Below are 12500 nucleotides of genomic sequence, written 5' to 3'. Positions count from 1 at the left end.
AACACACTCTGCTGTTTGTCTCCTCACACACTCCCGAGACCTGAGACCACATCACCCCCGTCCTTAAACAACCTCCACTGGCTCCCCGTCCCCGAGCGTATCCCCTTTAAACTCCTCATCCTCGCTGACGCAGCCCTCCAGAACCGGACCCCCCCTACCGGTCTAAGCAGGGGGGATCCTCTGCATTATCACCTGTCCCCCCTGTAAGACGAGTTATTGGTCCTGAGGGAACAGGGTCTTCTCTGTTGCTGCTCTGAACCTTCTGGAACTCATTCCCAAACAATCTGCATCAGGCTGCGATTTATTCCTCAGCAGATTTACAGATCTTAATGTGCTCGAGCAAAAACTGTGAACAAGGGAAATGAAGCCAAAATAGCAAAAACTTATAATATAATAATATAATTAAATTATATTATTATTATTATTATATTAAAAACTTATAATAATAATAATAATAATATAATTAAATTATATTATTATTATATTAAAAACTTATAATATAATAATATAATTAAATTAAATTATATTATTAGGGTGGTTGCCTGAAAGGCAAACCACACTACTACAATTGTTAGTGTGAATGCTCAAGCATTCACACTATTGTTATCCAAATCTTTATTAGTGTGAATGCTTGAAAGCATTCACACTATTGTTATCCAGTTCTTTATTATTATTCCGATTCTTCTACTTCCGTACGTTTTTTGCCGCTCTTCTACTTTTGCACCGTTTGTGCTACTTTCACCGTTCAACTATCATACTGTTCAGCTTTTTCTGCTCATTATGGCTATATCTTTTCACGTTTTTACTACTTTTACTTTTTAAGTTATTTCACTTTTTCCACAAATTTTCACAAATTTTTTCCCCATTGAAATGAATGGGATTTTTTTCCACTGTTCCACCTTTTTCTCAGCCTTATAACTTTTGCTCTGTTCCACGTAGAGACTTCATTTTTACTTTAAAACGTTCACACGTTTCTCCACTACTTTTACTACATTTACATTGTTTTGCTATCTTTTATACTTTTTAAACTATACCTCCAAATGTTTGCTGATGTTTTTTGCTGTCTTCCCCGTTTTTGAATGGGTGTCTATGTGGTGGAATGTTCAGAGCTAGAGTGATGACATCATCGCTTAGAGTGCGGCAGAGATGTGAGATTATTTCAAAATCTCCTGAACAAATTGCTCTAGCGACCACAATTTTCACACCACATGACTAAATTTACCCTCAAAACGTAGGAAAACTTGTCCTCTCGCTCACATTAAAGTTTCAGGACAAACGGAGCTACGGTTTGGACACTGTGAGCTTCAAAGCGGCAGGTGGTCCAAAAAACTCTCCATCTGCGATAATGTTAAGATCCACCGATTCATCTGGAAACTGATCTCTCTTGACAAAGTTTTCACATCGCTGTAGTTCCCACATTTCTTGGATCCCAGACATAAAAATTACATCAACGCGTTCAGCTAACTCTCCTCTTGCTCATAAAATCATCATTCAACCACCAACTCTTAATTTAACCCCTTAAAATGAGCACTGAATAGGGAGATGTTCCCCCATTTTCTCAGTCGAAGCTGCCAGCTGAATGCAGTTGCTCTTGATTGCACTTACACACACAAACACCCTCCCCTCCACACACGCACACACATGCATTGAACTTTATACTGTAAATGCTTTTCTTCATGATTGGCGGCTGTGGCTCAGTTGGTAGAGTCAATCGGAAGGTTGAGGGTTCGATCCCCAGCTCCTGCGAGTGACATGTCTGATGTGTCCTGTTCTTGTACAGATACTTTCAATTTCTTCTACTTCCTTTCACTACTGTTTTTCTTCTTCCACTTTTCTTCTGCTATTTACTCTTCTTCTACCTCTTGTTCTTCTGCTTTTACTTCTTTTTCTGCTTCCACTTCTTTTACTACATTTTCTTCTATCACTATTTCTTGTTCTTGTACAGACACTTTCACTTTCTTCTACTTCCTTTTCTCCTTTTACTACGGTTTTTGTTCTTCCACTTTTCTTCTGCTATTTCCTCTTCTTCCACTTTTCTTCTGCTATTTCCTCTTCTTCCACTTTTCTTCTGCTATTTCCTCTTCTTCCACTTTTCTTCTGCCATTTCCTCTTCTTCCACTTTTCTTCTGCTATTTCCTCTTCTTCTACTTGTTCCACTTTTTCTTCATCTTCTGCTAATTTTCCTCTTTTTCTGCTGATTTTTCTTCATTCAGCAGTGTTTCCGCAACATTTCAGCAGGAAGCATTCACACGCATTTTCCGCAGGGAAATGCAAATTTTCTAGTTATTATTATTCCACTTCCGTACGTTTTTTGCTTCGCTTCTACTCTTCAACCGTTTGTGCTACTTACACCGTTCAACTTTTATACTGTTCTGCTTCTTCTGGACAGGTGTGCTATATCTTTTCACGTTTTTACTACTTTTACTTTTTAAGTTATTTCACTTTTTCCACAAATTTTCAAAAAAAATTTCCCCATTGAAATGAATGGGATTTTTTTCCACTGTTTCACCTTCTTCTCAGCCTTATAACTTTTGCTGTGTTCCACGTAGAGACTTCATTTTTACTTTAAAACGTTCACACGTTTCTCCACTACTTTTACTACATTTACATTGTTTTGCTATCTTTTATACTTTTTAAACTATACTTCCAACTGTTTTGTGATGTTTTTTGCTGTCTTCCCCGTTTTTGAATGGGTGTCTATGTGGTGGAATGTTCAGAGCTAGAGTGCGTGACGTCATCGTTAGAGTGCGGCAGAGTTGTGAGATTATTTCAAAATCTCCCGAACAAATTGCTCTAGCGACCACAATTTTCACACCACATGAATAAATGTACCCTCAAAACGTAGGAAAACTTGTCCTCTCGCTCACATTAAAGTTTCAGGACAAACGGAGCAACGGTTTGGACACTGTGAGCTTCAAAGCGGCAGGTGGTCCAAAAAACTCTCCATCTGCGATAATGTTAAGATCCACCGATTCATCTGGAAACTGATCTCTCTTGACAAAGTTTTCACATCGCTGTAGTTCCCACATTTCTTGGATCCCAGACATAAAAATTACATCAACGCGTTCAGCTAACTCTCCTCTTGCTCATAAAATCATCATTCAACCACCAACTCTTAATTTAACCCCTTAAAATGAGCACTGAATAGGGAGATGTTCCCCCATTTTCTCAGTCGAAGCTGCCAGCTGAATGCAGTTGCTCTTGATTGCACTTACACACACAAACACCTTCCCCTCCACACACGCACACACATGCATTGAACTTTATACTGTAAATGCTTTTCTTCATGATTGGCGGCTGTGGCTCAGTTGGTAGAGTCAATCGGAAGGTTGAGGGTTCGATCCCCAGCTCCTGCGAGTGACATGTCTGATGTGTCCTGTTCTTGTACAGATACTTTCAATTTCTTCTACTTCCTTTCACTACTGTTTTTCTTCTTCCACTTTTCTTCTGCTATTTACTCTTCTTCTACCTCTTGTTCTTCTGCTTTTACTTCTTTTTCTGCTTCCACTTCTTTTACTACATTTTCTTCTATCACTATTTCTTGTTCTTGTACAGACACTTTCACTTTCTTCTACTTCCTTTTCTCCTTTTACTACGGTTTTTGTTCTTCCACTTTTCTTCTGCTATTTCCTCTTCTTCCACTTTTCTTCTGCTATTTCCTCTTCTTCCACTTTTCTTCTGCTATTTCCTCTTCTTCCACTTTTCTTCTGCTATTTCCTCTTCTTCTACTTGTTCCACTTTTTCTTCATCTTCTGCTAATTTTCCTCTTTTTCTGCTGATTTTTCTTCATTCAGCAGTGTTTCCGCAACATTTCAGCAGGAAGCATTCACACGCATTTTCCGCAGGGAAATGCAAATTTTCTAGTTAATATTATTATTATTATATCCTAAAAACGGGCCGCGCTACTCCTCCCACAGCGTTTGCGCCACACACACAAGAAAGGTATCAAAACGACCGGCTCGGCCCCAAAAAGTGTGCTATTACTTTGTGGAAACCTCGGACACACGGTGTGGACACAAATCGAGTTTAAACGACAAAAAATTGCCCCATTGAAAATGAATGGCAAAATTTGAAATCCTAGAGTGTAACTGCCAAAAACTTCAGTTTTGGAAGCATATTTGTAAATCGCCATCCTGAAGTCATTGTTGCTCACATATATAAACAAAATACATCAAAATAAAGCTCTTAGTGTCCCCTCACTCATAAAGCAAAAAGTAAAAACATAAAATGTTTCAGTCTCCCAGGGGAGGAATTTGTTTGACAGTCACGCACCACATACACACACATTGGGCTCTCACTCTAGTGATGTCCAGAATTTCACAATTTTCACTCATGTTTTAAAATCGCCACTGTGGTCCCAGTCTGAATGTTAAATACACATAAAATATATCAAAACGTGTGCCTATTTGTGCTGTCGCTCACAGTCCAAACAGATTGGTGATACCATGTTTAGTTTTTAAGATATTTGAGGTTTTGCGAGCAGTGGTAAGCCCATTCAAATACATTGATAGAATGTTCTGGCACTCTGGCAGATCAAAGCTGAATGTCAACCAATCAGTGAGCAGCAAGTGTTCACAGATAGAGTGATGACATCATCATTTGAGTGGGACCATAGCATTGGGACAAAGTTCTGTCTTAGCTGTTAGCTGACTACAGTTAAACAGTTTTACTGCAGTATAACTCAAACACGTACACAGACGGCAACCACCCTCACAATTTCTGCTGGAATTGTCTAGTTATTATTATTATATTAAAAACTTATAATAATAATAATAATATAATTCAATTATATTATTATTATATTAAAAACTTATAATAATAATATAATTAAATTATATTATTATTATATTAAAAACTTATAATATAATAATATAATTTAATTATATTATTATTATATTAAAAACTTATAATAATAATATAATTTAATTATATTATTATTATATTAAAAACTTATAATATAATAATATAATTAAATTATATTATTATTATATTAAAAACTTAAATGGAAGAAAACATGAGAAGCAATTACCAAAATATAAAACAAAAAATGGCTAGAAGGCAGCACACGTATGTGTTGTATGTGCTGTATGTGCTGTATGTGTTGTATGTGTTGTATGTGCTGTATGTGCTGTATGTGCTGTATGTGCTGTATGTGTTGTATGTGTTGTATGTGCTGTATGTGCTGTATGTGCTGTATGTGCTGTATGTGTTGTATGTGTTGTATGTGCTGTATGTGCTGTATGTGCTGTATGTGTTGTATGTGTTGTATGTGCTGTATGTGCTGTATGTGTTGTATGTGCTGTATGTGCTGTATGTGCTGTATGTGCTGTATGTGTTGTATGTGCTGTATGTGCTGTATGTGTTGTATGTGCTGTATGTGCTGTATGTGTTGTATGTGCTGTACGTGTTGTACGTGCTGTACGTGCTGTACGTGCTGTACGTGCTGTACGTGTTGTACGTGCTGTACGTGCTGTATGTGCTGTATGTGCTGTATGTGCTGTATGTGTTGTATGTGCTGTATGTGCTGTATGTGCTGTATGTGCTGTATGTGCTGTATGTGCTGTATGTGCTGTATGTGCTGTATGTGTTGTATGTGTTGTATGTGCTGTATGTGTTGTATGTGTTGTATGTGTTGTATGTGCTGTATGTGTTGTATGTGTTGTATGTGTTGTATGTGTTGTATGTGCTGTATGTGTTGTATGTGCTGTATGTGCTGTATGTGTTGTATGTGTTGTATGTGTTGTATGTGCTGTATGTGTTGTATGTGTTGTATGTGCTGTATGTGCTGTATGTGCTGTATGTGCTGTATGTGTTGTATGTGTTGTATGTGTTGTATGTGCTGTATGTGTTGTATGTGTTGTATGTGTTGTATGTGCTGTATGTGTTGTATGTGTTGTATGTGCTGTATGTGTTGTATGTGTTGTATGTGCTGTATGTGCTGTATGTGTTGTATGTGCTGTATGTGCTGTATGTGTTGTATGTGTTGTATGTGTTGTATGTGCTGTATGTGCTGTATGTGCTGTATGTGCTGTATGTGTTGTATGTGTTGTATGTGTTGTATGTGCTGTATGTGTTGTATGTGTTGTATGTGTTGTATGTGCTGTATGTGTTGTATGTGTTGTATGTGCTGTATGTGCTGTATGTGCTGTATGTGTTGTATGTGTTGTATGTGCTGTATGTGTTGTATGTGTTGTATGTGTTGTATGTGTTGTATGTGTTGTATGTGTTGTATGTGCTGTATGTGCTGTATGTGTTGTATGTATGAGTCATAATCTGATGATTTAAACACATTATAGTGGTTTCCAGTGATTGGACATCAGTTCGTGTGAAAACTGCATGTGTGTCTATGTGTGCGCTCCATATTCCACAGATTCAACTTCAGAGAGAGATGAGCGAGGGGGAACTTCTGATGTTGGAATTCCCCCCCCCCTCCCCCCCCCCCTCCATTATTATTCTCCTCACGTTCAGCCGTACCACAGCAGAGCTGATGGGTGTTTGAGGCGAGAGTAAGGAGGTGAGGGAGGGAGTCTCCTCCACCAATCGACGTCTTGCACATGTAGACGTCAAAGAGTATCTGATCAGCACGTATGTACACTGCAGCAGCTCTTCTCTCCTCTGCCTTTCACTCGTATTTTAATGGAATCATCGACTCCTTAAACGGCGGGTGCACACTCGTAACAGCCCTTTTTTCCTGCATCATTCTCTGTCTCTCTTTGGAGAACCACCACAGTTACTTTCCTTTTATCTTCTGCCAGCCTCCTGCTCCCTGACAGCTTCCAGCTCGCCTCCCTGATCTACCTCCAGCTCCACTTAGATAACTTACAGTGCTAAAGGCTGCAGACGTCCTGCAAACACACAGCCGACACCAACACTTCTGTTGTGTGACAGAGATGGAGGCTGTGGAGACAAACTCGGAGAGCGCCTCACAGCCTGCAGAGCTGAAGCTCTCTGCATTGTAAATTACAACATTTAGAGTTACAAGGTACACACAGATGTCTGAATACAGTTGGAAACTACGAATCAGCATCTACAGATAGATCTTTGAAAAAGAGCTGATCATCAACTATTCTCTCTTTATTTCCTGATTTCCTACAGATTACTGTCCAAACATTCACAGTCATAAATAGTTTAGCTAATTGTAAAATGACTATATATATAATTAATGTTTGAGAAAAATGATGCAGCAAAGTTTGCTGCCTGCAGTTCAGTTTTAAGAACCAAAACAAGCTGAAAGGGTTCAACTGTGCTGCAGAGCTGCTGCTCAATCTTCAGCTTTCATTTTGATTATAACACTGAACCCTTTCCTTTCTGCTCCATTTCACTCTTACATAACACAACCATGTATCCCACGACAATCAGCGTCACTGTGACGCTCTGAACCACTGCTGCTGCCTGAAGATCAGAACAATGCATGAAGCTGGAGCACGAGTGGGCCATGCAGCTCTGACCACTGACAAAGGAGGTTCAAGTGGTGTGACCAATCAGAGAGGTCACTGGTTTGAGAAATCCTGACTCACCAGAGCACTTGGATTGGTCGCTCATGACACCAACTAGTGAGAGGGGGGAAAAAGTCCTCTGATGACATTGACCTTTTAATCAACAGAAGCCCCGCCTCTCGCCTGCAAAAGTCTGTCTCCAACAACACACACCTCTGATGAGACGGCACGCCGTTATTATCAGAGAGACCTTAAAGAAGCAGCAGCTGATTGCAATGATATCTAGTGAATGATAGCGGTGCACACAGTGAGTCAGGTGTTATTCTGCATGTTATCCCATCAGGTTAAGAAAAGGCTTCAGACCATGGAGGAACAGACTCAATAGTGTTACACACAGACAACCACACACACAAACCTTTCTCCACAGAACAAATCCAGTAAGCGTAGCTTCGGACCTTCTGAGTCCAAGTGGAGGAGCTGAATATGTGCTCCATCTGATCCAGAATCTACAGTAACTGTGAACAAGTCCTCCATCTGAATCTGATCCTGAAATGGGAGCCCATTAAATACGCAGCTCATGAACACTGGAGCCATGTTTGGGATGAGGAGAGGCTGCGTTTAATCCTCTAAAGTAACATGGATCATTAACTAACAGGTGTGCTGATTCCAGTTTTCTGTAAATTAAGTTGCACATAAACAAAGACGGTGAGAAAAATCAATGCATGGAGCAGCTGATCCGTCTTTAATCCACTCCGTCCATCCCATCTGACACAAAGCAGCTTCTCCTCGCCTTCCCTTGCCCGACGCTCCAGCTTCATTCAACAGACGCAGCTTGCAGCTCCGTTAGGATTACAACACTCATACAAACATGCAGATGGTGTTTATTCAGCAACCACAACAACCTGAGGACACACGGTTTACCCACACTGTCAGCACGCACCTGAAGGGCCCACGAACCACGAGTCCACCGGGACATTTAACTGCCCATCCACCCACAGACATCATCCCCATAGACCCCCGGGGCCAACGCCACCGCTCCATCTTACACACAGAGCGCTATAACCAATGAATGTGGAGGCTTGGTCTGTGATCCTTGGCCTGTAGGGGGCGGTACAGCAGGGTCAAACGTTTTACTTTACTGACCCCTCCTACCCACAACATGTGCAGCGTACGAACACCACAATGATTGTTAATGTGGACTGAAGTGTTTGGCACCTCACTGGAGGTTTTTCACCCGGAGACTTTCTCTGTGACATTATGGTCTGTATGTCCCTGATCTGCTGTCTCTGCTCGTGGAGGAACTGATTTTACAGTTACATAAAGGCAGCGAGCACCTCTGGGCCTCTTCCATGTTTATAATGAATTAATAAAGAGCCCTCACACACAAGCTGCAGCAGCCAGCATCAGTCTCCTCCAATCAGCAGCCAGCAGAGGGTCAACCTGGCAGCATCACTCTGCTGCTCGTCCTTCCTGCTGACTCCATAACGAAGCATCCTGCTGATGACAGGAAGAAACCTCGCTGCTGCTTCTCCATGCTGCCATTTTCACACTCGACCGTTTGGCAGCGAGTTCTGTGGCTTCGACCGACCTCCTGTCTTTGCCCCTTCTTTATACCCTCCTGTCTTTGCCCCTTCTTTATACCCTCCTGTCTTTGCCCCTTCTTTAAGCCCTCCTGTCTTTGCCCCTTCTTTAAGCCCTCCTGTCTTTGCCCCTTCTTTATACCCTCCTGTCTTTGCCCCTTCTTTATACCCTCCTGTCTTTGCCCCTTCTTTATACCCTCCTGTCTTTGCCCCTTCTTTATACCCTCCTGTCTTTGCCCCTTCTTTAAGCCCTCCTGTCTTTGCCCCTTCTTTATGCCCTCCTGTCTTTGCCCCTTCTTTAAGCCCTCCTGTCTTTGCCCCTTCTTTATACCCTCCTGTCTTTGCCCCTTCTTTATACCCTCCTGTCTTTGCCCCTTCTTTAAGCCCTCCTGTCTTTGCCCCTTCTTTATGCCCTCCTGTCTTTGCCCCTTCTTTAAGCCCTCCTGTCTTTGCCCCTTCTTTATACCCTCCTGTCTTTGCCCCTTCTTTATACCCTCCTGTCTTTGCCCCTTCTTTATACCCTCCTGTCTTTGCCCCTTCTTTATACCCTCCTGTCTTTGCCCCTTCTTTATACCCTCCTGTCTTTGCCCCTTCTTTAAGCCCTCCTGTCTTTGCCCCTTCTTTAAGCCCTCCTGTCTTTGCCCCTTCTTTATACCCTCCTGTCTTTGCCCCTTCTTTATACCCTCCTGTCTTTGCCCCTTCTTTATACCCTCCTGTCTTTGCCCCTTCTTTATACCCTCCTGTCTTTGCCCCTTCTTTATACCCTCCTGTCTTTGCCCCTTCTTTAAGCATGACATTAATGATCATCTCATTCAAAATGATTTATTTATTTCATCTGCAGAAAGACAGAGACGACTGAAAAAGCTCAACACAATCTGCGTCAAACTAAACATAGTGCTCTGCCTGGTTACACAACACAGCAGCAGCTCCCATTCACCTGTAACAGCCCCACCTGTAACAGCCCCACCTGTAACAGCCCCACCTGTAACACCTCCACCTGTCACAGCCCCACCTGTAACAGCCCCACCTGTAACAGCCCCACCTGTAACACTTCCACCTGTAACAGCCCCACCTGTAACAGCCCCACCTGTAACAGCCCCACCTGTAACAGCCCCACCTGTAACACCTCCACCTGTCACAGCCCCACCTGTAACAGCCCCACCTGTAACACTTCCACCTGTAACACCTCCACCTGTAACAGCCCCACCTGTAACAGCCCCAGCTGTAACAGCCCCACCTGTAACACCTCCACCTGTCACAGCCCCACCTGTAACAGCCCCACCTGTAACACCTCCACCTGTAACAGCCCCACCTGTAACAGCCCCACCTGTAACAGCCCCACCTGTAACACTTCCACCTGTAACACCTCCACCTGTAACAGCCCCACCTGTAACAGCCCCACCTGTAACACCTCCACCTGTCACAGCCCCACCTGTAACAGCCCCACCTGTAACACCTCCACCTGTCACAGCCCCACCTGTAACACTTCCACCTGTAACACTTCCACCTGTAACAGCCCCACCTGTAACACCTCCACCTGTCACAGCCCCACCTGTAACACTTCCACCTGTAACACCTCCACCTGTCACAGCCCCACCTGTCACAGCCCCACCTGTAACACCTCCACCTGTCACAGCCCCACCTGTCACAGCCCCACCTGTAACACCTCCATCTGTAACAGCCCCACCTGTAACAGCCCCACCTGTAACACCTCCATCTGTAACAGCCCCACCTGTAACACCTCCATCTGTAACAGCCCCATCTGTAACAGCCCCACCTGTCACAGCCCCACCTGTAACAGCCCCACCTGTAACAGCCCCACCTATAACAGCCCCACCTGTCACAGCCCCACCTGTAACACTTCCCCCTGTAACACCTCCACCTGTAACAGCCCCACCTGTCACAGCCCCACCTGTAACAGCCCCACCTGTCACAGCCCCACCTGTCACAGCCCCACCTGTAACAGCCCCACCTGTAACACCTCCACCTGTAACAGCCCCACCTGTAACAGCCCCACCTGTCACAGCCCCACCTGTAACACCTCCACCTGTAACACCTCCACCTGTAACACCTCCACCTGTAACACCTCCACCTGTCACAGCCCCACCTGTAACAGCCCCACCTGTAACAGCCCCACCTGTCACAGCCCCACCTGTCACAGCCCCACCTGTAACACCTCCACCTGTAACAGCCCCACCTGTCACAGCCCCACCTGTAACAGCCCCACCTGTCACAGCCCCACCTGTCACAGCCCCACCTGTAACAGCCCCACCTGTAACAGCCCCACCTGTAACAGCCCCACCTGTAACACGAGGAATCAGCTCATTAACAGCTGAAGAAGAAACTGAAAACAAAAACAAGATGTTTGTGGTTCAATGTGGACCTTACTAAGATCCAAAGGTGGGCAGAACCACCTGAATGCCCACCTGCAGGTTCACAGCCATAAGACGGCCTGATGACGTGCTAAATGATTGATCGGGTTTGGAGAGATAATTGATCGATTAATTGATGACATATGAGTTATTTCAATTGTTTGCTAAATACATTAAATTTATCATGAAGCCTGAACATCATGAAATGAACTTAACGATTAATCACTCAACCTCATGATTAATCAATGAAATTAAAGATCGATGAACTTAAAGATTAATTAATGAAATTAAAGATCGATTAACTTAAAGATTAATCATTGAATTTAAAGATTCATTGATGAACGTGACGGACGTGATCAGAGTCAGCTGGTATGAATACCAAGCTCTTTGTCTTTTTAAAATGATGGATCCAGATGGAGGTTTGGTTCAGATCGAACTCTTTACAGAAACACAGATTCATTGCTGACGGAGGTGAACCAGCAGACCCGGAGATCAGCCGGCTCAGGGTCTCCGGAGGTCCCCGTCCTTCAGTCAGAGTGTCCCCGGGTAGCAAGTGTCCCTCCGCGGCAGGAACACAGACGAACACTCTTACCTTGTAGACATTCTCCGTTATACGGTGCACCTCGTCGGTCCGGGACATCCTTGTCGGTGCTTCAGTCATAAGAACCATAGACCAGGATTTCCCTCAGGTGAGGTGAAGATGCTGATCCGGACTGCAGCTGATGGCGGGGACTCGTGACGAGAGAGAGACGAGCTCGTGTGAGCGTGGGATCCCTGCTTTTATAGGAAAGTCCTCCGCGGCGCGCACACCGGCTCCCCACGCAGCCGCTCAGTCCGCCTGGCGGTGGAGCAGAGGCGGACTCACTGCGGGAGGGGGGGGGGGGGGGGGGGGGGGGGGGGGGGAGCTGTGTTCATGGACGGTGGGACATTAAACAACTTTGGACCTGAAGGAGGAGAATTTCTGTAACATGAAAAAGTGTGATACAAGATTCATGACATGGAAGACGTTTTAACAATCACAAATATATGAATCATAACAATACTAACATTAATAAATATATTTTATTATATATATATATGACCCCTCCTCAGTCTAAACCCAAAGAAGACAA

At 43.6% G+C, this 12500-nt stretch overlaps 1 protein-coding gene across 3 annotated transcripts in view; it reads right to left on the bottom strand.

Moving 5' to 3' along the window:
- baiap2b (BAR/IMD domain containing adaptor protein 2b) overlaps positions 1-12216 on the bottom strand; it is a 55641-nt gene extending 43425 nt beyond the window's left edge. The window contains exon 1 of one of the 3 annotated variants that reach the window (XM_079372318.1): positions 11981-12216. In XM_079372318.1, the coding sequence (XP_079228444.1) occupies positions 11981-12058 (78 nt within the window). In that variant the 5' untranslated portion in view covers positions 12059-12216. The remainder of the gene's footprint in view (positions 1-11980) is intronic. The other 2 variants (XM_079372317.1, XM_079372319.1) reach the window with 2 other exon arrangements.
- Between the last annotated feature and the right edge of the window lie 284 nt (positions 12217-12500).

Source organism: Symphodus melops (genome assembly GCF_947650265.1).
Source record: "Symphodus melops genome assembly, chromosome: 21".
Taxonomy (NCBI): Eukaryota; Metazoa; Chordata; class Actinopteri; order Labriformes; family Labridae; genus Symphodus; species Symphodus melops.
Note: the sequence above shows the minus strand (reverse complement) of the source record. Positions and strands in the feature narration are given on the sequence as shown.